General features: G+C 40.2%; 3 protein-coding genes across 10 annotated transcripts in view; 2 read left to right on the top strand and 1 right to left on the bottom strand.

Moving 5' to 3' along the window:
- Positions 1 to 2,633, top strand: part of MTIF2 (mitochondrial translational initiation factor 2) — a 28,404-nt gene extending 25,771 nt beyond the window's left edge. For 3 of the 4 annotated variants that reach the window (XM_037047930.1, XM_037047927.1, XM_037047928.1), the window contains exons 13-14: positions 19 to 159; positions 728 to 1,113. In XM_037047930.1, the coding sequence (XP_036903825.1) occupies positions 19 to 159; positions 728 to 900 (314 nt within the window). In that variant the 3' untranslated portion in view covers positions 901 to 1,113. Of the gene's footprint in view, positions 1 to 18; positions 160 to 727; positions 1,114 to 2,276 lie in introns of those variants that run through there. The other variant, XM_037047931.1, reaches the window with a different exon arrangement.
- Positions 1,814 to 5,103, bottom strand: RPS27A (ribosomal protein S27a). The gene is made up of 6 exons (XM_037047932.1): positions 5,028 to 5,103; positions 4,862 to 4,926; positions 4,344 to 4,398; positions 3,579 to 3,664; positions 3,093 to 3,224; positions 1,814 to 1,999 (listed from the first exon to the last, which is right to left on the bottom strand). The coding sequence occupies exons 2-6, from the start codon at positions 4,907 to 4,909 to the stop codon at positions 1,850 to 1,852; spliced, it is 471 nt and encodes a 156-aa protein (XP_036903827.1). The 5' UTR covers positions 4,910 to 4,926; positions 5,028 to 5,103; the 3' UTR covers positions 1,814 to 1,849.
- A 298-nt stretch (positions 5,104 to 5,401) lies between these two features.
- CLHC1 (clathrin heavy chain linker domain containing 1) overlaps positions 5,402 to 27,100 on the top strand; it is a 43,738-nt gene continuing 22,039 nt past the window's right edge. The window contains exons 1-8 of one of the 5 annotated variants that reach the window (XM_037047922.1): positions 5,402 to 5,570; positions 12,089 to 12,344; positions 15,851 to 16,038; positions 20,376 to 20,509; positions 22,540 to 22,741; positions 22,852 to 22,964; positions 23,380 to 23,461; positions 25,353 to 25,459. In XM_037047922.1, coding sequence (XP_036903817.1) covers positions 12,168 to 12,344; positions 15,851 to 16,038; positions 20,376 to 20,509; positions 22,540 to 22,741; positions 22,852 to 22,964; positions 23,380 to 23,461; positions 25,353 to 25,459 — 1,003 coding nt within the window. In that variant the 5' untranslated portion in view covers positions 5,402 to 5,570; positions 12,089 to 12,167. Of the gene's footprint in view, positions 5,571 to 12,088; positions 12,345 to 15,672; positions 16,039 to 20,375; positions 20,510 to 22,539; positions 22,742 to 22,851; positions 22,965 to 23,379; positions 23,462 to 25,352; positions 25,460 to 27,100 lie in introns of those variants that run through there. The other 4 variants (XM_037047923.1, XM_037047925.1, XM_037047924.1 and 1 more) reach the window with 4 other exon arrangements.

The following is a 27,100-nucleotide window of genomic DNA, read 5'->3' as shown; positions in this document are numbered from 1 at the left end:
ATTCTCTTCTTCCCAAAGGTGAGGCTTCTATACTAGCTACCTTCTCTGTCACAGAAGGGAAGAAAAAAGTTCCTGTGGCTGGCTGCAGAGTCCAAAAGGGACAGTTAGAAAAACAAAAAAACTTTAAATTAATCCGTAATGGACATGTTATTTGGAAGGGTAAGCAACATCAAAATCTGTTTATGTAGTCTATGCAGTCACCTGAACCTGACAGTTCTCTGTAGCCATCTGAAATGTTATTTCCCTGCTATAAGCCTAGTTCAAGCCACTCCTTGCTGATAATCCTTCTCCAGTTGCTGGGTTACCTCCCTTACTAGCTCTTGATACTTCCTCCAAGATTTTTAATCCCTTAGTTTGATTTTCTAAACTTCTCAGACTGCTTTTCCAGTCTTGTCTTCTCCATTCTATATACTTAACTGTTTCAATCCTTTCTTGACCTTTTACCTGCCAAGGTTTATCTCATTCAAGTCCTGAGTATATAGTCCCATGCCCTGCAGTTAGCTTGTCTTTAAAATGGGAGATTTAGTTTACCATTTACTACAAATCAGATTTACTTTATTTTCCTTTGGTTTCCCTGGTTTATTCCTATTATTTAATATGACAAGATCATAAAACTTTTAACAATTCCAGTGTAATTTTCCTTTTAATACCAGACTACAGAACATTTAGATGCTTATTATTTGTTGAATATATGAACCTTAATGGGTTTTTGTTTTTGTTTTTGAAGGCTCACTAACCTCACTTAAACACCATAAAGATAACGTTTCAGTCATTAAAACTGGAATGGACTGTGGCCTCAGTTTGGATGAAGAAAAGATAGAATTTAAAGTGGGAGATGAAATTGTTTGTTATGAAGAAAAGGAAGTTCTAGCCAAGACCTCTTGGGACCCAGGATTTTAAAATTATATTAAAAATGTTAACGACTAAATAATCTTGCTTTATTATCAAGCAACCAGTATCCTTTATATAAGAATTCACCACTTAGTGGTCAGTAAATGCCCAAGTAATTCTGTCAAGCATTAGCATGCATGACTGTCAAAGTAGGAAAATGTAAATTTAAGGATGCCTGAAACCAGAAATCCTGGTAATACAGTAAAAACAAATTGTTCATTGGCCTATAAGAATCAGTTAATGAACTCCAAGTGACTGTTTTACTTGAGTGGTACCAAGAGAAGCAATCCTCTCTGAAATTGAGCTCCTTGGGCAAAATAAGGTACCAAATACTGCTTGAAATCCTATTCTTCAGAATCAACAAGACTAATGAGCAAACAGTCTGAATCCCTTCCAGAGTTCACACTCAACATTGAACAGCTAAGTGTATTCCCTCATTCTACAGACAGCAACATCCCAGCCAAGCCACTCGGGGACTTAGGATGAACTTCTGAATTGACAAATTTACAGCTCAGTCTTTACACTGTATGAAATATGTCATGGCAATGTTTTAACACCAATTCACACAAATCAGTGCTTCTCAGTTTGGGGTAAGGGTTAGTCCTCCCTCACCCAGGGGTCATTGGCAATGCATGCATATACTTCTGATTGTGGTAGTGGGGGTGGAACGCTACTGGCATCATGTGGGTAGAGAACAGGGATGCTATTCGTCATCCTGTGATGCACAGAGCAGCTCCCACCTGGTCCAAAATGTCAATAGTGCTGAGGTCAAAAAAAAAAAAAAAAAAGGACAAACACAAGCTGCTTTGATAGCTGACAGTAAATATAATGCAATTCTACTGCCAATGTATAATCTATCAAAGAAATGGTGTGATCTGTCAATTCGACACTTTAAAAAGTCATGAATAAAACTCAACAATTGAATGTTACTTCATGTGTTTTATTAACTCATATACAATTACTTGTCTTCTGGTTTGTTGAAGCAATAGGTCAGACAACATTTGCCACAATAATGTCTGTCAAAGTGGCTGGCCATAAAAACTCCAGCACCACATTCATCTGAAGGGCACTCCCGACGAAGGCGACTGATTTTGCCATTCTCATCCACCTAGAAAGTACAAGTCTGCTGGTTAAGATAATTTTACAAAATATTCTGAAGTCTAACCTAAGTGACTTAAAATATTTAGCCTTTTAATCACACAACAGTAGTTTTTAGTACCTATAGATGAAAGCATCATTACCTCTTTTTAGGCAAATTCTCACCAGTAATCACAACAACACGTACGTGCATGTTCAGAGCTCATTCGAGTCCAGCCTTGAAGTGGAAGGGGTATAGAGCTAAGACCTGAACCCAGTTCTGACTTCAAAAATTTACTTTTAATAAGATTTATTTGTTTTTAGAGAGACAAGAGAAATGTCAATTGACTACCTCTCAAATGCCCCCATATTTGGCCTGTAACCCTGGCACGTGTTCTGACTAGGAATCCAACCAGTGACCTTTCCGTTTGCAGGATAACACCCAACCCACTGGGCCACACCAGTCAAGCCTCAACTGGGTTTCTGTGATTCATATATTTGTATTTCTTCTTTTGTAAACTGTATATTCACTGTTCATTTTCCAATGCAGATATTAATCTTTATTTCTACTGTAACTTTATTGTGTATGTCTCAAAAAGTTCCCATGTCTTGATTTTTCACATCATTAAAAGCATAGTATATATACTTTTTAATTTGATGTACTAATATTCCCCCCCCAAGATTTTAATTTATTTATCTTTAGAGGAGAAGGGAAGGAGAGAAATAATCAATGTATGGTTGCCTCTTGTGAGTCCCCTGCTGGGAACTGGCCTGCAACCCAGGCATGTGCCCTGACTGGGAATCAAACCACCATCCTTTGGTTTGCAGGCCTGCACTCAATCCACTGAGCTACACCAGCCAGGGAGATGTACTAATATTTTTCCTTTATAGTTTTTCCCAATTCAGTTTTTCTTTTCCCAAACTCAAGGTTTTTACAAGAATTACACGTGTTCTTCCAGTTTAGTAGTTTCATTTTTTCCACATGTAATTCTTCAATCCTAAGGCTCTATTATCATTTTCCTCCAGCTATTCCTAGGTTAAGTGATTGTTTTTTCCAGAATTAAAATGCTACTTTTCAAATACAAAATAGTCTGTATGCTTGAGAAATAAAGAAATAGGCTCACTTTGTAGTATTTCAGGACAGCCAGCTTAACCTTCTTTCTCTTATGCTTATTCTTCTTGGGAGTGGTGTAAGACTTCTTCTTTCTTTTCTTAGCACCACCACGAAGTCTCAACACAAGATGAAGAGTGGACTCCTGTTAATGAAACAAAGCATGAAACAGGCTTTAAAAACAGTCACATTAGTATTCACGCTCCATTAACAACAGAAAACCAGCACCACACATCTGATTAGATGCACCAGGAAGTACACAATCCACAGATGAGGAAGTCTTGGGGGGAGTCTGATTCTTTAGTAGATTCTTAATGCACAGATTAAATAACATTTCCAAGATGTGAGAACTAGCGCACTGCTTCTCAATTAGAAAGTTAGGGTAAGCACCACCTGGGAAATCGTGCCACTCTAATGTTAATCTTCCCACTTGTGTGTACTTGTCAAAAATTTTAACATCAATTTATACTTAAAAAGCTGACCTTTTCAACTAACAGACCTTTTGAATATTGTAGTCAGACAAAGTACGCCCATCTTCCAGTTGCTTGCCAGCAAAGATCAGTCTCTGCTGATCAGGAGGAATTCCTAATGGAAAAAATAAAAGTCACAACAGGACAAGCCTCTGCTCAAGGTGTACAAATAATCCTGAATCAAATAGCACTAACGGCTGATAAGAGTTCTTACTGCAAACCAAGCACAGTTTTAAATGTTTACGTATTTCACTTTATGTAACCCTTACCAACACTTAACACATCAATATAATCTTCATTTTGCAGAAGAGAAAACGGACGTACAGATATAGGTCATCCAAGTTCACATATGTGAAATGCCCTGCAGCTTGGCCCCACGCTCATAAACGTTTGTCTACCGCGTTCCTCTAAGAGCGTTTCGCCAGGTCAGTCTGACCTCCNTGAATCAAATAGCACTAATGGCTGATAAGAGTTCTTACTGCAAACCAAGCACAGTTTTAAATGTTTACATATTTCACTTTATGTAACCCTTACCAACACTTAACACATCAATATAATCTTCATTTTGCAGAAGAGAAAACGGACGTACAGATATAGGTCATCCAAGTTCACGTATGTGAAATGCCCTGCAGCTTGGCCCCATGCTCATAAACGTTTGTCTACCGCGTTCCTCTAAGAGCGTTTCACCAGGTCAGTCTGACCTCCCCCTACCCCGCCAGGAGCAGGTAGGTCTAGCACCTGCAGGGAGGTTGGAGCTTCTGGGGGTTAGTACTTCTGAACTTGAAATTACTTGCCTTCCTTATCCTGGATCTTGGCCTTTACATTTTCTATCGTATCCGAGGGTTCAACCTAAGAGTTTAAAACGCAAACGTATTAGTTGACACAGTAAGAAACTACAATAACTAAAACTAAATAACCCTCACTTCAACTTGACGGTCACCACAGAACCGCGGCGCGCGGACGGCCGCACTTTCCCAGCCCAGCCAACCCCTCTCCCCGTGCCAGGCCCCCTCCTAGGGCTGCCCGAGAGCACACTCCCTCGGCCAGGCCACACGTGCTCGCGCCCACGGGCCCGGCGCCTGCCGCCCCTTCGCGGGACCCCTGCTTTGCCCGCCGCTGGAAGACTGTAAGCTCAGACTTCGGGCATGCAAAACCAGCCCCGGGGCCCTGCTCGGCCAACAACCCTCCATTCGGGGCCAGGTTTCGGAACCCCGGCTCAGAAACCCGTCCTAAGCAGAAAGCGGCGCGGGCGCCGGCATCCACCTCGCGGCCTTCCTCGGGCCTCGACTCCCTCTCACCACCTGGCCCGTACCTCGAGCGTGATGGTCTTCCCCGTAAGGGTTTTCACGAAAATCTGCATCCTGGCGGCGATTCCACCTGAGGTGGAGGGAAAGGAAGAGAGGGGTTAGCGACGCGGGCACAGGAGAAGGAGACGGGAAGGCCGCCGGCCAGGGAGCGCCGGAGAAGCACACACTCACCGCAGATGGCGGATCGGAAAGGGAGAGCGCGGCGCAGGCCCACAGGGTTTCCGGGCGCCGCCGCCGCCGCAGGCCCCACCCCTTAGGCGGCCGCAGGAAATGCCTGACGGCTCTCACAGCGGCTGTCTAACCACGTGCCGAACTAGCTCGTGAACCTCATTTCTTCTTCTATTTTGGGCTTCTCACTTTTATCTCCAGAATTCTCTCCGGATAATAAACTTAAAAATGTCTTTAAAAGGCTTTTTTCTTACAGTGAACGTGGCTAAGAGGGGTCTTTAAAAAGGGGTGGTATTGAGAGAGCCTCACTGAGGGAAAGGGGGAAATGGAAGTGTCTCCTGGGAATTGTAGTTTTTCACTGCTTTCTTCAGGCTGGAACTACTTGTCCCAAGATGCAGTTCCACACGCTCGGTTCCCTAGTTACTGCGTCCAAGCGCTGGCGTCGGGGTTTGGAGGCAGGGATTAGGGGGAGGAGGGAGGAAGGGTGAAGCGGAGTAACGCTTTCAGTGAAGGTGGAAACGGGTCGGAAATGACTCGGAGGAAAGGGTAAGAGGCTGGGGAAGCGTAGTGGAACGAAAGTATCGTTCTCTTACTTACAGAGGTGGTTAGGGGCCGAGGATCAGCCCGTTACCACCGGCTGCTCCTTGGGCCCTCAAGGGAAGGGAGTACCTGTGGCCAACTTAAGTCAAACTGGGATATGGGTGATATCTTCCAAAACGGGGGTTCATCCTTTTTTTTTTTCTCCCTAGCCCTTCTTAGCTCCTCCTCCTTCTACCCTCATGTCTCTGCTAGTGTAAGGTTTCTGCGCCTGGTTTGTCGTGTGAAACGGTTTAATATGTTGGGAATCCTATGTTGGTTTTAGATTTTGAAATGAAGCCATACTGGAAAGAAATCAGTGGAAGGGTTATTTAGTTGTAGAATTTACAAATTTGTACATTGTAAGTGGAAGTTAAGGTCCTAAGAGGAAGACTTTGGCGTATGTACAGGACGCTCTCCTGGCAAGGCGGGGCAAATAGTGACAAGGGAGTTATGTCCTTACCTTGGCCCTTGTCCACTGCACAAACCACGGAATCCTTTCTAATGTACCCTCCTAATGCCATCTCCTTTTATCTCTGTGTCTTCCCCTCTGCGTCCCTAGCCCCAAATCCAGGGCCTCCTTAAGTTTCTTATGGAAGTTTTCAGTATCTAACTTCTGACCTGTCTCTAGTCTTTCTCCTTTTCTAACCCACCTTCACTTTTGTCTACACAATATTCTAGAAGGTAAAAGCATTATGTCATTATTCTACTTCATTTTCAGGATAAAATCCAAATTCTTTAGTGTGATGTTCAGCCTCTGCCTCCCTTACATCCTAATCTGCCAAGCTGACTCGATTTATACTATTGAGATAATTGAAGTTCCTGACTTACTTATGCTCTCTCATGCTTTGGCGTATCTGAAGAATCCATTTCTTATTTCTGTAACGTTCTTTGTCCCATACTTTTCCAACTAGTCTTCACCTTTACAACAAAACTCCTTGAAAGAGTTGTGTATACTCATTGTCTCCATTTCCTCCCCTTTCATGGACTGAACCCCCTCCTGTCAGCCTTTTGTCCCCACAACTAGTGGAGTAGCTCTTGTGGTCACTAATCACTTCCATGTTGCTAAATTTGATGGTCATTTAATCTTTCATGTTCTGTCAGCAGCATTTGACACAGTCAAATGCTGATCAGTCCCTTCTTCTTTGAAACACCTTTGCACCTGACTTCCAGGATACCCCTCTCTCTTCTCCTTCCCTGGGTACTCCCTCCCTGGATACCCTTTTACAGACTCTTTTGCTGCTTCCTCTTGAACTACCAGATCTCTACACTTTGGAGTTATCTCCCCAAGGCCATCCTTAGACCTCTGCTTTGTTTACATTTCCCAGGTTGTTTTCATTCTATGTCACAACTTTTAAGGGCCATTTGTATGCAGACCACCCCCTTGAACTCCAGCTTTACATATCCCACTATCTACTTAACATCCCTAATACTGCAAGCCCCAGACTCCTAATCTCATGAAATTGCTCTTCCCATTTCCATAAGTGGTACTTCCCATCTTTCTTAGGATCTATAAGGCCAAAACTTTATGGCCATCTTTGACTGCTTTCTCATATCTACAGCAAATCTTGGCTTTGTTTTGAATATACATGCAGAACACTTCTCACCATCGCCACTACTGCTATCCTGATTCGAGCTGCTTTTGTCTTTCTTCCAGATTATTGCAGTAGCCTCCTAACAGTTCTTCAGGCTTTGGCCCTTGGCTTCACAAAGCAGCAAGAACGATTCTTTGAAACTGAGTCAGCTACCCTGGCCAGGTAGCTCAGGTTAGAGGGTCGTCCTGATACACCAGGGTTTGTGGGTCCAGTCTCCAGCCAGGGCACACACAAGAAGTAACCAATGAATGCATAAATAAGTGGAACTACAAATCGATGTTTCTCCCTCTCCTTCCCCCCACCCCTTTTTCCTTCCTCCTTCCCTCCCTCCCTTCCTCTCTTTCTAAAATCAATACATGAAAAAAAAGGAAAGAAAGAAAATGCGGGAGTTCTGCCAAGATGGAGGCATAGGTGGAAACACTGTGCCTTCTCCCACAGCCAAGTTTGAATACAACAAAGGTTTGGAGAAACAAAGACACAACCAAAGGACAGAAAATTGAATTATATGGAAGTCCGACTACATCTAACCGTTCAACGGGGACAGTAAGAGGAGCGGAGCCAGCAGCGAGCAGGGTCTGGCAGGACAGGGCCCCCGACCCAGGCACGCAGGCATACGGGAACCAGTTGGGGTGCGGGGCAGACCGAGGGTGCATATTAGCACACAGTGAGACAGACCACGCAGGTCCCAGGGGGCGAGGGCTGACGGCAGTGGCACACTCGTGAGCAGTGGGACGAAACGCGTGGGCCCGGTGACGGCAGCAACTGCGCCACCAGTGAGGGCCGTGGCGGCAGGCGGCGGACAGGACGCCATAGTCCCTCTTTGACCCCGCCCCCACATACAGCGTCACAGCCCAGCGACTTAGTTGCCCTTCGGCACCAGTGAGGGCCAGGGCGGCAGGCGGCAGACGGGACGCCAGAGTCCCTCTTTGACCCCGCCCCCACATACAGCCTCACAACCCAGCAACTTAGTTGCCCTGTTCTAGTGAACATTTTAGGGCTCTGATCCTGCTATGGAACAGGCACGAACAACCCGAAAGATGGCACAAGAAGAACTCAAAGTCCAAGAGCCAATAACTCTCAGCGACCAAGAAATTGCCAGCCTCTCAGAAGCACAATTCAGGACACTATTTATCAGGATGCTCACAGAACTGGTTGATTATAGTCACAAATTAGAGGAACAAAGTCACAAATTAGAGGAATATATGAAGGCTAAACTAATTGAAATGAAGGGAGATGCACAGGAAACCAATAGTGATGGAAAGGAAACAGGGACTCAAATCAATGGAATGGACCAGAAGGAAGAACAAAACATCCCACCAGAAAGGAATGAAGAAATGAGAATTCAAAAAAAGGAGGAGAGGCTTAGGAACCTCCAGGACATCTTTAAATGTTCCAACATCCGAATTATAGGGGTACCAGAAGGGGGAAAGAAACAGCCACGAGTGGAAAACATATTTGAACAAATAATAAAGGAGAACTTCCCCAGTCTGGCAAAGGAAATAGACTTCCAGGAAATCCAGGAAGCTCAGAGAGTGCCAAAGAAGTTGGACCCAAGAAGGAACACACCAAGGCACATCATAATTACATTAGCCAAGACTAAAATGAAGGAGAGAATCCTAGAAGCAGCAAGGGATAAGGGGACAGTCACCTACAAAGGAGTACCCATCAGACTGTCAGCGGATTTCTCAAAAGAGACCTTACAGGCAAGAAGGGGCTGGAAAGAAGTATTCCAAGTCATGAAATCCAAAGACCTACAGCCAAGATTGCTTTATCCAGCAAAGCTTTCATTTAGAATGGAAGGACAGATAAAGTGCTTCTCAGATAAGGTCAAGTTCAAGGAGTTCATCATCACCAAGCCCTTATTATATGAAATGCTAAAGGGACTTATATAAGAAAAAGAAGATGAAAAATATGAACAGTGAAAGGACAGCAAACACACAGCTATTAACAACCACACCTAAAACAAAAGCAAACCAAGAGGACAGCTAGATCAGGAGTGGAACCATAGAAATGAAGAACACATGGAGGGTTAGAAACAGGGGGGTGGGAGGGGGAGAAGCGGGGAGAAGGCACAGAAAATAGCATAGATGGTAGGTAGAAAATAGAAAGGGGGGGGCGAGAATAGTGGGAGAAATATAGAATCCAAAGAACTTGAGACACGTGGTTATAAACTAAGGGGGGCAGAATGGTGGGGGAGGGAGTGTGCGGGTGGAAGGGATTGAAGGGGGGGGAATAGAACAACTGTAATGGTATAATCAATAAAATATATTTAAAAAAAGAATAAAAAAAAAAGAAAATGCGAGTCAGGCATCACGCTTCTGCTCACAGCCTTCTGTTGGCTTCCCATCTCACTCAGTTAAGCCTAAGTTCCTGTAAATGAGGCTGTCTCTCTCGCACTGGAGTGCCTGGAGGTCTCAGTCCTCTTGCCAAGTCTGTCCAGAGAAAGGGCACCTTTTTCTAATCTGCACAAAGGTGCTCATTTGCCAGTACTGGTCCTGCCTTCAGGGCCTTGAATCCCACATGATCTGGCTGCCACCTGTTCTGACTTCATCTCTTCTCTTTTTCTCACTCTCTTCTAGGTCCACTGGCCTTCTCGCCGTTCCTCACACATGCTCTGCTGCCTTGAGGCCTTTGGACTCGCTGCTCTGCCTCAACCACTCTAGTCCCAGGAGGCAACATGACCCACTTATATCAGATTTCTGAAATTCACCTTATCAGTGAGGGCTTTTCTCTTTCCTAATTTAATGCCTTATATAATAGCACCTTCCCACCTTCCTTACTCTCTAGCACTCCTTCCCAGTTTCATTTTTTCCCATACAGCTCACCCCCATCTGTCATACTATATTTTTACTGTGTGCTGTCTGTCTCTCTACTTGAACGTAACTTCTGGGAGGCTGAGGACTTTGTTCAGTGCTGTGTCTCTAGGGTTTAGGATACTGGCAGACACACAGAGGTGACACTAAACATTTATTGAAAAAATAAATATAGTGCAGCCCTGGCTGGTGTAGCTCAGTGGATTGAGCACGGGCCTGCAAACCAGATGATCACGGGTCGATTCCCAGTCAGGGCATATGCCTGGGTTGCAGGCCAGTTCCCAGCAGGGGATGCATGAAAGACAACCATACATTGATGTTTCTCTTCCTCTCTCCTTCCCTTCCCCTCTAAAGATAAATAAATAAAATATTTAAATAAAATAAAATAAAGGGTCCATCTTGTATTTTAAAATTAAAAAGAAAAAAGAAAAAATAAATATAGTGCAGCTTCTGCATAGCCCTGGATGTGGTTCCTTGGATGTTGTCCCATGTTTTCCTGCCCTCTCCCTCAGACAAGGGAGATGCCCCTCTGGGCTTTCGTAGCCCATTGTGCCCACCTTTGTTACACCGCCTTCTCGCTCTGTAGCAGGGGCTCTTTTAAGCAAACCCAATAGACTTGTCTGGGAACCTTTGTGATTTGTTTTCTCTGTATCCTGAAGTGTCCAATATGAATGAGTGAGTGAAATGTAATTTGAGTTGGTTTATGTAACTCAGTGGCATTTTGTAGATGCTGAGAAACAATCACTTCAGCTGTGTTCTGACGTCGTGTTTTCTGAGAGATAACTGCTCAGTGATTATTGATTATTGAGAAAGTATTTGGTACTTACTCTGCTAGAAACTGCTATGCACTGGAAAGCATATGGGTGGGGAAGAATAATTGGGAATGAGAACATTTTGGTTCCTGATCTTGTTAAACTTACCGCCTGTTGGGAAAGACTATTTACCAAAATGGAGAAGTTGTTAAACTTTTAAGTAAAAAAATTTAGGATACAAAACTGAATACGAGTGATCCTAACTTTTATAATTATAAAAATTGGGCCTACCTAGTGTGGCTCAGTGGAGTGCTTGTGGGCCTGCGAATCGAAGGGTTGCTGGTTCAATTCCCAGTCAGGGCACATGCCTGGGTTGCAGGCCAGGTTCCCCGTGGGGGGCATGCAAGAGGCAACCACACATCGATGTTTCTCTCCCTCTCTTCCTCCTTTCCCCTCTCTAAAATAAATAAATACAATCTTTAAAAAATTGGAAAGAAATACACCAACACATTAAATAGTTGCTATGTTTAGGTGGTGGAGTTCTGAATGACGTTTGGATTTTCATTACGTAATTTTCTTTGGTTTATATTTTCCAAAATTTATGCCATGATTCTGTACTTCTGTAATGGGGGGAGGAGGGAGGAGTTAAAGTGTTTTGCCTTGCTAGGCATTTTTAAGCGAGCGTGCGCTGTATCTGATGTTAATGGGGCATGATCTCAGGAACAGCTGCTGGACCCAGCCCCAGCTGGCTGGCGATTCTTTCCTGGGAGGGCAGTAGGTCGGAGCTGCTCGAAAACTGTGCTCAAAAGATCACCTTTGGCGATCTTTGACATCATTGATGGATGGAGTCTAGAGAAAGTTCTGACTTGTTACTTTTCAGTTAGTACACTCATATTAAAGATAAGCATCATAATCAAGTTTATTGTCAAAGTAAATGCGTGAATTATTTACAGCTGTTGTGACTGTGACTTGGTCAGGGAGGCATGTGGGTCAAGAAGTCTTCAACCTTGCTTGTGCCATCAGGAGGTTTCCAAACTTATGTTCTCACGTGAAACAAATAAACAAAGTGCTAAGCCTTCTGTTAGAAAGTGTTGAATATTGAGAAACCATCACTCATAGGACATATGTATCCTGGTTAGTAATAGTTCTTTATTAGTGTTTCTATCCCAGAGGGATAGCACGTGAGAGCAGAATAAAATACACCTTTTAATTCACAGGGTGAAATATTTATCTCAGAGATCTGTGGGATGTTTTTTATACTTATATTAGATGACTATTTGACTTTATTTTAAGCTTTAGATTAATTGATGGCCTTTTTTTTATTTCAGGCTTATCAAAGGTTTGGCATTGTTGCAAAAGCAAGTCAAGACTTAAATTTTTCTGGTGGATAAGTATGCAGATTATGACATGTCGGTTCAAGAAATAAGTAAACATGCAGTTCTCCCTCCTATCATTAGTAGAAGTGACAAGGAATTTTTGGAAAGTATGCAAAGATACATAATTACAGAAACTGAAAGAGTGGGCTGTAATGAGGAAGGACCTGCTGATGAGTATTACATCATATACCGAAACGTTTTTGATAAGGTATCATTATACTCTTAAGATAATGGGATTTTCATGGAGAAGAAAATGGTCTTTCAGGGCAACTAATATTCCTGTCTTAGCAGCACCATTGCTTGTTTGACTCCGTCTGTCAATTTTGAGATGTTTTCCATCTTGTTTGAAAGGTGTGAATGGGGAAGGTGCAATGCCACATCTATTACTAGACAGCTAATGAGTCATTCAACTGTTTTAGCCAAAGTGCAGGCTATCAGGTTTTGTTAATCAGTTTTTGAGCAACACTTAGCTGTGTCCTCTAACAGCATTTTGACCTTCCGTCTGAAAGTATTATCTGATACATGAGGGATTGCCTTGGTGGTTTAGTCATTAAGGAATATATTAGATGAGTATTTAAAGGTAGCGTTTTGAATAGGTTTCATAAATATCAAGAATCATGCTGAGACTCTACTTTGTGAAACTGACAAAGGGAAGGCATCATAACTATGACACGCTTGTCTTTGAATGCTCAAATGCTGACACTTGTCCAAGTCACATGAAGAGCTATCTGCTCTAAGCTAGTATAGTTATAGTAAAGTCATATTGGAGGTAGTTTTGGTAAATTTTTTTGACTATGTAATTCACTCAGACTTTACTAATGCAGGTTCACTTGGCTTTTGTTAAGGCAGATTTAATCCAAATCTTTGCTAACCTAATAACAATACTAATCACTCAGAAACAATCAATAATAACATCATGTGAGAGAATTGGAGGCAGTGAACTGGAGTCCCAGAGTCTCAGTCTGTGGGTCCAGGAGACAGCGTGGTGGGCCAGGGAGCCATCAGCATCTTCCAAGGAAGGACCTCCAGGGCCAGGTGGGCAGCAGGGCAGAGAACTCCAGCACCCGACTTCAGGGGAGATCAGCGTGGTGTGGAGCAGCACTCTGGTGTGTGGAGCTCAGCTATCTCGTTTTGGTAAACTTAATTCTTAGAGAAAAGATATGGGGTTAAATAAAAGATAACATCTATACCTGCAGGCATTTTCTCCCTATCCCCAATAGTTCCATTTGGACTATTTGTGTATTGTACAATTATAAATTGTACATTTGTACTTACAAAGAATCCTATTCTTCATGGCTAAGAAGAGATCTGAAATATAAATCTTTTGGTACTTACAGAAACTTTTCTACTAGCTTCTCAATAAGATTCCCTGCCTTTCCATTTTCACGTTGCTCCAGCACGTGGCATTGTTAATAAACTATTAATGACTGCCTTCTGTAATCTTCCTTCACTTTTGGAAGGATCCAGCTGGGCAGAAGTTGAAAGTATCGCCTTGTATGTCTAACTACTTGACATCAGAGAACAAATAACAAATTTTATTTAAAATCAAAGATGGAATATTTGACCTGGAGAACCATGCCTGAATCAAAGCAAGGAGGAACTGAGGCTCATAACCAGAGTTGAGGGTAGGTTGTAGAAAGAGTCAAGGACTTAGTAAGCAAAGAAGAGTGAGCTTCTATAGAAATGGTGAATTATTGGGGCAGCTGGACTTCAGAAAGTGACTTTTGTGTTTGTGGTAGCATGTTGTGCAAGTATCCAGATCCATATACAGGAGCTGGGGTGGGATAGGTACCATTCCTCTTTTCCCACAGACCCCCAGAACCTGGTAAGTGTAGCTCTGGTTTTCTTGGGTTTAATGGAAGCCACAATTCCGGACTTTCAAACTTGAATGCTGGTAGAGGTGAGGAAGGTCATTTAAAAGGGTTAAGTGGGGTGGCTATAAGAGAATAAGGAATTATGGAGGACAGTGGTAAATAAAGAACCAATTAAGTCTAATGTTCCAGCTGATTATTGCCACTGAGGAATGGTGGTTCCATTTTGGTAGATTTTTCATAGTTTTCATAGAAAAGCTAGAAATATGGTTTTCAGGTGAAATTTCCTAAATTTTAAAATATTTTGTGGATCAAGCAAAACTTTTCTACTTGTGGCACGCTTCTGTCTCCTTTATTTGAGTACATAACCTCTGCATTCTCAAAGGTTCCCACGAGTGTCTTCTGACATGTATTTCTTCTAGCAGACAGATACAGGAGCTGATCGATGCATCACTACAAGTGTGTTTTCTGTCCATTAACGTATGTGAGTTGTCCTGGAGTGTAGCACATCCCAGAGGTGGGTGGAGTGGAGGATGACCAGGAACAGCTTAATTTGAAAGACGACAGAATAATGGCTTCTATTTTATGGTGGGTTCCTGGGCCGCAGGCCTCCTGATTTGGTTCGATAGGTAGTATGGTCATGTCAGAAAGACAGTCAGTATTGTCCCTCAGACATCCTCTCCTGCTACTCGCCATTGATCCGTAATCTCCTCATATCATTTCTTTAGAGACCTGATGTCTTCCTGGAAAAATTTTCCCAGATATTGTCTAACTAACAGAAAATTAATGGGGGATACCAGAGACTGGAGCTGTAGCAGGGGTAGAAAGCATAACTGTGGCTTTCAGAGAAAATTATGGATTGATCACATCTCTTTATACACTGTTCCCTTCTGAAATCCCCATGAGCACAATTTGGAGGTCATAGATTATTTGGAACATTTTAAAACATGTTTTAAATGTTTCTTATTTATTTTTGTATGGGTAATGCATATGAAAGAAAGAGAGGAAGAAAGAGGAAGAAAAAGTAAAGAAAAGAAATAGACAATGGGAAGTCCGATTGTTCTCATATCAGACCCTCTGTCCCTTTCCTTCTCTGTAGGCATCCACTGTTACTGTTTTCCTCCATTTTCCTTCCAAACATAGTCTGTACGTCAACACTGTTGGAAGCCATGAGTGTACAGTGGCAAGGGGTTTCCTACATTACTTGATATATTGGGTGTAGACATGCCATTTGAAAACTGAGTATTGATCAGCCAGTAGGAGCTAATAGGTTAGAAAAACAGGAAGAAAGGGAGTCCAGGATTTCAAGATCTGACTGAAGTCAGAGACTGGATTTGGAGGTAGTAAGGAATAATATGGAAGTATATATAAAAGATCCATTATTGGGATAATTAGACCTGGTATTGGTGTTAAGTGCCATCATATAATGTATGTGTTCATACCAAGTAGAGAAAAATATGATCTTTTGTCTCTCATATTTAAGCTCATAGTACTGTAATGACTCACAAGGAGCACAATTCAGGAAATACTGTCTTTAATACACAGTTGTGTTTGTGCAAACTCTAAATTTGTAGAATTTTAGGCTTCTAATCGCTCGTCTTGTTTTATTTAAAAAGTTATCTAGCCCTTGCTGGTGTGGCTAAGTGGACTGAGTACCGGCCTGTGAACTAAAAGGTCGCTGGTTCAGTCCCCAGTCTAGGGCACATGCCTGAATTGTGGGCCAGGTCCTCAGTTGGGGGTGTGTGAGAGGCAACTACACATTGATGTTTCTCTCTTTCTTTCTCCCTTTCCCTCTCTTTAAAAATAAAGATCCAAAACAATCTATAATGCTGTTTGCAAGGCTTTTGATCCATAGTGTTCTAGAACAAAATTCAGTAGCACAGGCAGAAAAATCATATTTCAGGTAATAGAATATGTCACTGCATACAAATCCGTTCTTACTTCAATCAAAAAAGAATATGACGCCTTTATTGAAAGAATAAAGAAAGACCAAAGGACTGCATTTAATCTCCATGGAAAACTTAAAGTTTTGGCAGCAGAACCCACAACATTGGTATATCACAGGAAAAGGGCAATCCAACTTGAAGCAAAGTGAGTATATTAGTAAAGAGCCCCAAAAATGATAATTGTCAACTTGGTTGTATTAACTAGCTGGTGCAACTATAACCAGTGGTTCTCAGTCTTTTTGAATTACAATTTTATTTTAAAGCCATGTTTTCATGTTACCTTTCCTACCAGCTTGAAATGACTATATTTTTTACTTAAAATTCTGTTTGAAAATGTTATATCTCTTAGGATAGTTGGAGGCATGTTGTAGTATTACACAGTACAGTAGCTTTGCAACTCAAAGTATCACACTTTGAGGGTTGTAAGTAGTTGTTCCAGGTAATTTCTTATGTGGGAGATTTGATAGTGCAATTTCACAATTACCCTCTGGATTAGATCACTTAATTCTGTGATGCACAAAGGTAAGTAACCCACTAGGAGACAGTGCAGTGCTCACTCTTGTTGAATAGTCTCATTTCCAGTGTTCCTTCTATTTGGTTAATGATGGGTACATGATTTTTATAGGTAATTTCAAATCAACTTGGAAAATTATGCAAAATCTGACCTGGTAATATGGCTGGCTAGATGTTGGATCTTCCTATTGGGGAAAAATGCTACATAAAATATATACTTTTTAAATCTTTCCAAAAGCAACAGGAAGCTGACAAGACAGTAGGAGATTTTCAGGCAGAATTGTAACAGAAGACAAAAGAGGAGCACTAAAGCTTCTGTGGCCCTGAGAGCATTTATTAAAACTAGTGATCTTAAGTTTCAGTTTTGCTCAGTGGATTGAGCACAGGCCTGCGAACCACACGATCGCAGTTCGATTCCCAGTCAGGGCACATGCCTGGGTTGTAGGCTGGTTCCCTGCAGGCCAACTCCCAGCAGGGGACGCAGAAAAGGCAACCATACATTGATGTTTCTCTCCCTCTCTCCTTCCCCTCTAAAGATAAATAAATAAAATTTTAAAAAAAAGTTTCAGTTTTTAGCATGGCACCGAGGGGACCAAAAACAGAGCCCAAGATCTTCCCAAGGGGTGTAGTCTATTGGGAAATCCTCCTTGTATAAAGCTGGGATGATAAAGGTTACACCCTTGCAGACTGAACCAAGGGTAGGTGTCCCAGCCTTGGGGGACTGCATGGAAAATAGCCTTCTGCTCAGCAGACTGCTAATGGGAACAGGGCTTATTTTGGGGGTGATGAAATGTTTTGGAACTAGAAATGGTAGTGATTGTGTAACTTTGAATATACTTAAATTCACTGAATTGTATACCTTACATGGGTTAATTCTAAGGTGTATGAACAAAATCCGAATAAAGCTATTATAAAAAAAGACATGGAGGATAGAGTGGAAAAGTCATTATGTGTAATCACATCTCTAAGAGAAGATAATATGGGTCAGGGACAATACTTGAAGAAATAAGGCTGAGAATTTTCTAAAACTGGTGAAGGATAGCAATTTACAGATATAGAGGTCCAAAGAATCCCAGTTAAATAAGAAATACTCAACTAGATTTAGTATAGTAAAATTGACAAAAGATAAAGAGATCACAAAAGTATCTACAGAAAGGGACAACAATTAAATACTTTTTTTGAAATTTAACATTTTTAAAAATTTGTCCTTACATTTTTTTATTGCGCAAATGCAGTCATCTCCATTTTCCCTCCAACACTCCCACCCCCATTCCCCGCCCCAGCCATCCCCACCTCCCACTCAGTCTCACCTGTGGGTCAGTATTATAGCTCTTCATCAGATACAAAGCAATGACTGAGGTCCAAAAGGTATGTAGGGTCCGCAAATGTAACTGTTAGTAAGGATCAATTAAGTTCATTTTTTTAGTTCATTGCTAACATCTGGACCCAGGTTCTAATGTAGTGTGACAAGTCTTAGAACACTGCAGCAGGACTGGTGGTCAATAAATTTGGACTATTGGATGTGCAGTCTGAGTTTATACAAGTCAACCAGAGATACTGGAAATCAATAATAAGATTTTGGTTAAAAAAGGACAAGAAATGCATTACTTTGCCTTTTCAATAGTTTGCATTGATAGTTTATCCACCCCCTTCATATGACATGATCTCATGAATAATAATAAATTAGTCTGTTATTAATTACTGTTTTAATGGGAAAGAATATGTTGGCTTTGCAACTTTTTAGACTAAAAAAGGAGTTTTTCATGGGTTTTGACAATGTGTTTTTTTATTAAGATTTTATTTATTCATCTTTAGAGGGGAAGGGAAGGAGAGAAGTATCAATGTATGGTTGCCTCTTGTGAGTCCCCTGCTGGGAACTGACCTGCAACCCAGGCATGTGCCCTGACTGGGAATCGAACCGCGATCATGTGGTTCGCAGGCCTGTGCTCAATCCACTGAGCTATGCCAGCCAGGGACAATGTTTTAAATGTTAAATTGTATGTCCCCCAGAGCAAGGGACATAAAGGAAAGAATAAACAAATGGGATCTCATCAAAATAAAAAGCTTCTGCACCGCTAAAGAAAACAGCATTAAAGTGAAAAGAGAACCAACCACATGGGAAAACGTATTTGCCAATGATACTTTGGACAAGGGTTTCATTATCCTAAGTGAAATAAGCCAGGCCGTAAAAGACAAATACCATATGATCTCACCTATAAGTGGAACCTAATCAACAATTAGATACTTTTCAACATGTTACAGCCTATATTGGGATTTCATTGCCTTTCTTTTTTGACTGAGTAATGTTCCATTGTATGTATACACCATATTTTATTTTCTTACCTGTTGATGAATACTTGCATTGTTTCCACCTTTGGCTGTTGTGAATCTGGTCACTATGAACATTCATGTACAAGGATCTATTTAGGTCCCTGCTTTCAATTCTTTTGAATGTTTGTTTACTTTTAACATTGCCTTTTTTCACAAGCGTAGCTTATTTGGGTGAAATCCAAAGGTATTTTATTTCCATAGTCTCTCTTCCATGAACATTTAAGCTCTTGTTCTAAGCAATCTGTCGTTACCAAGAACTCCGTAAATGCATGCATACAGCAATTATATACTGACAGGATTGCTTTTAATTTGCCAAAACCCTGTGACGTTTATGTATGTAATTTATTTTAATCTGTTATTTTATCCCTTGGCCAACATATCAGTGATAAGCTAGGAAGCAAACTTCATATAATGCTTAAAAGTTTTTATCTGCTTCTTGCTCTTTAAGATCCCCATTTCAGGAGTAACTCAGTTTTACCTCAGAGAAGTGCTATCGTTCCTTTTGCTCTATGACCCAAATTACCGCATTTTGCCCTGTATACTGTGCTCTCATGCACAATGCACACCCATGTTTTTGGCCTAAACTTTCAGGGAAAAAAATCTTTTTTAACTTTTTATTCAATTTTTAAATTTATATTTAGAAACAAAACTGATTATTGTATCCCAGGGTATTATTTTGCATGTGGATATCATTATTGCTTTACAGAGGTACACTTTTAATGCATAAGCATAAATAAAAGAATTAAAAACATTTATATAAATATGGAATTCACACTACCCATGTATAATGCCCATCCTTATTTTTCCCTCAAACATATGGGCAAAAATATGCATTATCCTGGCAAAATATGCTATTATAGTAGGCTGAATAATGGCTCCTAAAGATATCAGGTCCTAATCCTAGGAACCTGGAAATGTTACTTTATTTGGGGAAAGGGTCTTTGCAGAGGTGATTGTATTAAAGATCTTGAGACAGGGAGATTATCTCGGGTTACCCAGGTTGGCGGTCACAAGTGTCCCTATAAGAGAGTGGGGAAGGAGTGTTGACCCAGACAGCTGCAGAGACAGAAGTGATGCAGCCTCGGAAGGCCAGCAGCTCCAGCAGCTGGAAAAGGCGAGGCCTGGATTCTCCCCAGAGGTGGTAGAGGAAACATGGTCCTGACCACACTGTCTTGGGCCCAGCCATACTGGTTTCTGGCCTCCGGGACTGTGCCAGAATACATTTCTCTTGTTTTAAGCCACCAAGTTGGTGGCCATTTGCTATGGCAACCCTAAGAAACGTATACAATTACTTACTTACAAAAATAAATTTTATTTTATTTTATTTTTTATAGAAAAATAATTTTAAATTGCAAATGTAATTTTCAACTAAAGGGAATAGACACAGTACTCTGTGGCCAGATTATTACATTTAACACTTATAAAGTTCCAATAAGGTTGTGTATGAATCATAGCATTTTACTGTTGCCTTGAAAGAACATTATGGTGAGGTTAGTAAAACTTTGGCTGGGCACTGCTTTGTAGACTTCCACCTAAATCCATAATGGTTAAAAATGGTCATTAACCTGTTTATTATACATTTTACGATTAAATAATTGTTAGTTGAAAGAAACATAAGAAACCCTTTTTGTTTTTCAGAATGAGGGTTATTGAACATAATTCCTCAAAGATTCAACTGCAAATAGACAAAATAAAACAACTTAGGGCACAGCGTGACATGAAAGAAGTAAAGCATTTTCCTTTCTCCAAAGATCCTTCAAAACCTATTCCAGGTACTGTATTTTGTGTAAAATATTTGAAAGAAATTCTAACTGTCCCCGGTTATTACTTATTGTGCATGTATAAATAGCACATATAAATTAATATATATGTGTTATGTGTATATTTTCCAAGTATGCCAGAACTTTATCCTTATTTTATAAAAAAATTTAGCCAGGATTCTAGGCAGAAACAAGGGAATAAGACAACCGTATAAGATTGGAAGAGTTCCAGTCTAATTGGATTATATAAAGTATAATAGTTCTTAGTGTGGTTTCAGCTCAGCATCAGCATTAACTGGCAACCTGTCAGAAATGCAAATTCTTTGGCCCCCCTGCAGAGTTACTGTGTCAGAACCCCAAGGACGGGGGTGGGGGGTAGGGCTAGAGCCCAAGAGTCAGTGTTTTTAAATAGATTTTATTTATTCATTTTTAGAGAGAGGGGAAGGGAGGGAGAAAGAGAAGGAGAGAAATATCAATGCATGGTTGCCTCTCACATGTCCCCCACTGGGGACCTGGCCCGAAACCCAGGCACGTGCCCTGACTGGGAATCCAACCTGTGACCCTTTGGTTCTCAGGCCAGTGCTCAATGCACTGAGCCCCACCAGCCAGGGCTCCCAGAGTCAGTGTTTTAACAAGTTATCCAGGTTATTCTGATGTACTTAAAGTTTGAGAACCCATGGTATAATACATGTAAAAACTGTAGTGTATTAAGTTCTGATGAGTATTGTTGACTCATATTAATGTCAGCATTCACTGTTTCCTCATCTTCAGCTAAGCCTCATTTTAAGAAATTGTAGTGTATCCAGGAATTTATCCAGGGTGTTGAGAAGTTTGTATGATGAATAGACAGAGGAATTACAAATATTCGTCCTGGAAACAAGAAAGTCTTTGATAATAGAAAACTGTACTCAAAACTCTTATGGATTTTAAGTAGTGTTTATCCAGCTGCAGAATCAATAGGTGGAAATATTAGCAAGTCAGATTTGGATTCAAGCTTTGGAAGAAGCTATATCTTGAAATAATGAGAGTAACTCATTATTTTATTATGAAATTCTCTGGTGTGGAGTAACACACCAGAGAATTTCAGCTGAGGTTGGATGATCAGCCTGTGTTCAGTGGAGGCAGGGACTAGATTCCCTTTCAAAAATAAAATTATGCTAACAAAATATGGATAAGATACATAGGAGTTAGTACAGAATAACTAACAAATTGTTTGAATACTGAGAGGATTCAGAGTAAGGGAATGATTAAAATTGAATAATATGAATATGGGGGGTTTTCTGGAGAAGAATTTTGAGATGTGCCTTTAAAGGCAATAGTGAGCACTGACCAGTGCACTCAGCTGATTGAAAGTCGTCCTGCAAAGTGGTGAGTTGCTGGTTTGATTCTCTGTCAGGGCACATGGCATACCGGGGGCGATTGGTGTTTTTCCCTCACATTGATGTTTCTCTTTCTCCCTCTCTTCCTCTCTCATAAACAAACAAACAAATAAATAAAACAAAGACACCAATTAGCCCGAATGAGAAGGGAAGTCACTTGAACTGTGTGTGTCTGTGTTGCTATGAATAATGAGTAGAAGGAACAATTAGTGGGAGAGGGGACTAGAGATATGGCTGGCATTTTATAAGCTTTTCATTGGAAAGAATAAACAGATTACCCTGGGGTTAGCTCTGTTAGTTTAATGGATGCTTTGGTTAGAAATCACTGGGCAGAAATCCTGAATTGTTAGACAGAAGCTCTTAGTGTTACTGAGTAACAGTGTTGTTTAGGGGTTTTAAAGGTGTGGTAATGAGGTCATTAAAATTTTCTATCAACATACTAAGGTTTGGACAAGCAATCTTTGAATCTTAATTGATATGCTTAAAAACTGCTAGCTATCTAAAACTGTATGCTAATGCTGTTTAATGTTCGGTAAACTACAAGTTCATCCTACTGTTTCTTAATTATAGCTTGACACAGAGAACTCTCTGGCCTATTTTGCTTTTGAGCACAAGAGTTCCAGGTATGGCTTGGCTTGTTTGATTTGACCCTTTTACCCACAGGCATGACTCTCGAAGAATCTGTCAATTTAGATGCTCTCAATAAATACCTGAAACATCTTGAAGATAAGTATGCAGAAATTAAACAATTAAAGTCAAAAAAATATGTACCAGCTCAGAGAAAGGCACATTTAGAGGAGGAGATGATTGTGATATTAAAACGGCGAGATGAAGCTGAAAATACCAACAAAGAATTACAGTTTCGGTATGCAAGTTGATTCTATATTTTTTAAGTTTGAAGCTTTTATTTGTGTTTATCGTAGTATTCCACTATTTCATTTTAGGTTCAGTGTGTTGATGTTTTTATCTTTATAGTCATCAACGACTGCAGATTATTCTTTATGCACTTACTTCATGGGTGAAATCTGATATGAGCAGCTCATTTCAAGACTTCATGAAGCAAATGGAGAAAACTGAAGATTTATATGGTAGTTTATCTATATATTTAATTAATACAAATAATGGAAAACTTTCCTCCCCCCCCTCCCCCCCCACACACACACAGAAAGCAAAAGAATGAGGATTTTCCTGGGCTGAGTTTAAGGAAAGCAAAAATGCACTTGTTTCTGTTAGGTCTCTGTTACCCTGTGGGAGTCTTTCTTCAACAGATCTTTCTTCAACAGATGATTAGTAAACAGTAGACTTGGTGAGCCAAAGAGATGATGCTTGAAAATGTACCTTAAAATAAGGAAGAAAGGGAAAGGGGGGCCACGCAGTTTAGAAGAGATTGGTGCTAATAGAAACTGCAGCTTTTAGTTGTTGGTGTTAAACATCTACATGCTTATTATTTTCTATTGATTTAGAGCCTTAAATGTTACCTGGTGGCTCTTTCAATATTTATAGGTGACCAAGGCATTGTTGAAGAACTGTGTGAAGATCCAAGCAAAGCAAAAGAAGCTGAAATTCTGCTTTACTACATTGAAAGGCAAATATTTTAAAAGCTTTTATTTTTCTTGTTAAAATAATGTTGCATTTATTTGATATGTATTTATTATTTCATATTTCATATTTATTTAGCATTTTGATAAGCTGTAGCCTCTAGGTTTTGTATCTTTAAAATCTTACTCTAGTGGACAAAGTAGAAAATAAGCTAGAATTAAAAAAATAGACTGACAAAAATACTAGATTGGTAGGCTAGAAAGTATTTCAGATGGATCGTAGTGTTGATTTAACTTTTATTTATATTTTTTCTACATTGCTTCACCATCAACTTGATATTACAAAATGTTTTTGAGGCCCTGACTGGTGCAGCTCAGTGGATTAAGCACGGGCCTGCGAACCACACGATCGAGGTTCGATTCCCAGTCAGGGCACATGCCTGGGTTGCAGGCCAGTTCCCAGCAGGGGACTCATGAGAGGCAACCATACATTGATATTTCTCTCATCCTCTCCTTTTCTTCCTCTCTAAAGATAAATAAATAAAATCTTTAAAAAAATGTTTTTGAGAATGTCTTCTTGAGTCATCAGATTATCCTAACCAATTCAGGCTTTTTTTCCTCATTATTTTTATCCTATGGCATATTAAAAAGGCATATTTTTGCCCAATACTTAAGTTATTATATATAGTGTATAATCGAGGCTCAAGGAAATTAATAAATACCTGTCTTAATAAAAGTCTTAATAAATAAGACTTTATTCTTTTTTTCCTTTTTCATTTTAATTAAAAAGTATTTGTCCCATCTTATTAACAACACAGGAGTCCCAAAGAGGGGAAAAACACTATGGAACACAAACAGGTCAGAACAGAAAGTGGTGCCATGTGGGATTGTTGAGCTTTTGGAACTACTGTTTGCTCAGCCATAGACCGGGGTTCTGCTGATGTTTCGCCCCCTGCGCCCCTGCCAGGGGCCCCTGGGGACTACAAGCCACAAGACTTTATTCATTGAGAAGTTAATTCATAGGCTATAAGGTCCATATGTAATGAACATATGTAATATTCCTAATCTGACATATTAAACAATTTTAACTGTTTATTTGAATGTTGATATGTTATAAATAAGGAGTGAAAATTATTTTGGGAGATACTGAAACCTGTGTTATTTCCTTACACAGTATTCCTCTCTAAGTCTCCCAGCTTCAGATATGAGAGAAAACCCATAATGAGGTTAAAAGTTTTATGTATTTTCCATAATATTACTTTGGTGTTTTTCTCCTCTGGGGGTTCCACATTTATTTGCAACACTGTGTAAATCGTGTTTGCCATAGGTTTATTAATTGTAAGGTAAGGGCTGATTTGAAGACATTCTGCCTGAGGAAAAGGAGTAGAAGCTGAAGTTATTTGAGCTTTTCTATTTTCCTCTTATGCTAGTCTCATATTTAACAGGGATTCTGATGCCTGGCAGAGCAACATAGGCTTCTGAACACCAAGGACACCTCTTGATTTTTCAACTTGGCAGTCTTTGTGTTCCATTGTCTCCATATTTCCCCTGGGTGAGCTCCTAAGCAGATTGCCCTTCTTTTCCCCGACTCCCCTTTTATCCAGAGATGATATGGGAGAAAAAATCTGAGCTCATTGTAATTCACTTCAAATTCTGTCCATTTTCTAAGGCTTGTTATAAATACTATAGGAATAAAGTACAGGATCAGGTTCAAAGTCACCTGGCAGGTGAGAGTTTTATTCTAAGGCTATAAGAGTGACGGAATATTAGGGGGAAAAGTGAAAAAACATCTTACAGAGTGAATGAACCTAATTATAATTTATTAGATTTCCTTTTCTGTATTACTATGCCACTATGTTTAGTCTGTATCGGACGTTTCTAATCAGTTTTCTTTTTTGTATACTTTTTATCGTGTATAATGAAATACAATGGCTGTAGGTTCAACGAATTAATCTCACTTGGTGAATATGAGAAGGCAATTTGTTTTGCAGCAAGAAGTCCTAGAAGAATTCTTCAGAACATTGGGACAGTGGATAAATTTAAGGGTAAGCATAGAATTCCCTCAGCACCTTATATATGTATACAAATTGTACTTTTTCCCTGTGGTAGAATGGGAAGAATACTGAACTGGGAGACTGAAGATCCAAGCTCCAGTCTCACCTCTACCATTTACTTAGTTTCCTTAGCTATAATATTAAAAGTCTGATTAGGTTTTCTAAGTTAAATGATGAGATATTTTACATATACAGAAAAGTATGGAGAAATATAACAGCCATGTACAACTATCAAGATTTAATAAATATTAGTGTTTTGTCAAATTTGCTCCAGTTCCTTTTATTTTTTTTTACTTTTAATTTTTTTCTTTTTTATTGAATTTATTGAGGCAATGCTGGTTAACAAAATTATACAGGTTTCAGGTGCACAATTCTATGTCATCTGTACACTGTATTGTGTGTTCACCACCCCAAGTCAAGTCTGCATCCATTTATCCCCCGACACCCTCCTTTACCTCCCTGTACCCACTCTTCCACCTCCTTTTAAAATTAGCTTTGTTGTTGTAAGTTGATATACATTCAACAAATTACACCTATTTAAAGTATACAGTTTGGTAGGTTTTGACATGTGTATCACCCCAAATTTTCCTCATTCCCCTCAGGGATCCCTCTTGCCCTCTATTTCTCACTCCACCCACCGTCCTCGCCCGCAGCTTCCCCTCTGGTCCCTAAGCATCTGCTACTCTGCTCTGCACTTTCTAGTATTTTATATAAATAGAAGTATGTAGTAGGTATTCTTTTTTGACTGACTTCTTAAACCCAGCATAATTATTTTGAATTCATCCATTTTGTTGTACTTATCAATAGTTTACTTTTTTAATTTATGAGTGGTATTCCATTGTATAAGTTCTTTATCAGATAAATGATTTACAAATATTTTTTAAATTTGTGTCATGTCTTTTCATTCTTTTAACAGTATCTTTATTAAGGTTAGAAATTTTTAATGTTGTTGAAGTCTAATTTGAAAATTTTTCTTTTATGAATCGTGACGTTGGTGTTGCACCTAAGAAATCTGTGCCTAATCTGCAGAGATGTTTCTCCTAAATTTTTATAAGGATTTTATAGTTTTAGGTTTACTTTTAGGTCTGTGATCCAGTTTGAGTTAATTTTTATATATGGCACACGGTATGTGTCATAGTTTATCCATTAGTTGGTGGTCATTTCGGGTGTTTCCTCTTTTTGGTTATTGTGTATAATGCAGCCGTGAACATTTACACACAAATTTTTGTATGGACATATGTTTTTATTTCTCTTGGTTAGACACTTGGGAATGGAATTCCTGGGTTACTCGTTAACTGTGTGTTGATACACTGAGGAACTGCTAAGTTGTTTGTACTACTTTCCATTCCCACCATCAGTGCATATGGGTTCCAGTTTCTTCACATTTTTATCAGCACTCATTAATCCGTGTGACGTGGTATGTCAGTGTGGTTTTGATTCCCATGTCCCTAATGACTAATGAAGTGGAGCATCCTTTCATGTATCTTGGCCATTTGTATGACTTCTTTGCAGATATTTCTTTTCTTTGCTCATTTAAAAGTTGTAGTATTTAGGCCCTGGCTGGTATAGCTCAGTGGATTGAGCACGGGCCTGCAAACCAGACGATCACGGGTCGATTCCCAGTCAGGGCAT

This window comes from Sturnira hondurensis, unplaced genomic scaffold, assembly GCF_014824575.4.
Source record: "Sturnira hondurensis isolate 20B ecotype Veracruz unplaced genomic scaffold, ASM1482457v3 Scaffold0006413, whole genome shotgun sequence".
Taxonomy (NCBI): Eukaryota; Metazoa; Chordata; class Mammalia; order Chiroptera; family Phyllostomidae; genus Sturnira; species Sturnira hondurensis.
The sequence above is the reverse complement of the archived record's forward strand: the minus strand, read 5'-3'. Positions and strand labels throughout refer to the sequence as shown.

Coding starts and splice junctions, on each gene's coding strand:
- RPS27A (XM_037047932.1), bottom strand. CDS start 4,909: ATGCAGATTTTCGTGAAAACCCTTACGGGGAAGACCATCACGCTCGAG. Junction 3,665..4,343: donor CAAGATCCAGGATAAGGAAG/GCAAGTAATTTC, acceptor TTTTTCCATTAG/GAATTCCTCCTGATCAGCAG. Junction 2,000..3,092: donor CTGTCCTGAAATACTACAAA/GTGAGCCTATTT, acceptor TGTACTTTCTAG/GTGGATGAGAATGGCAAAAT.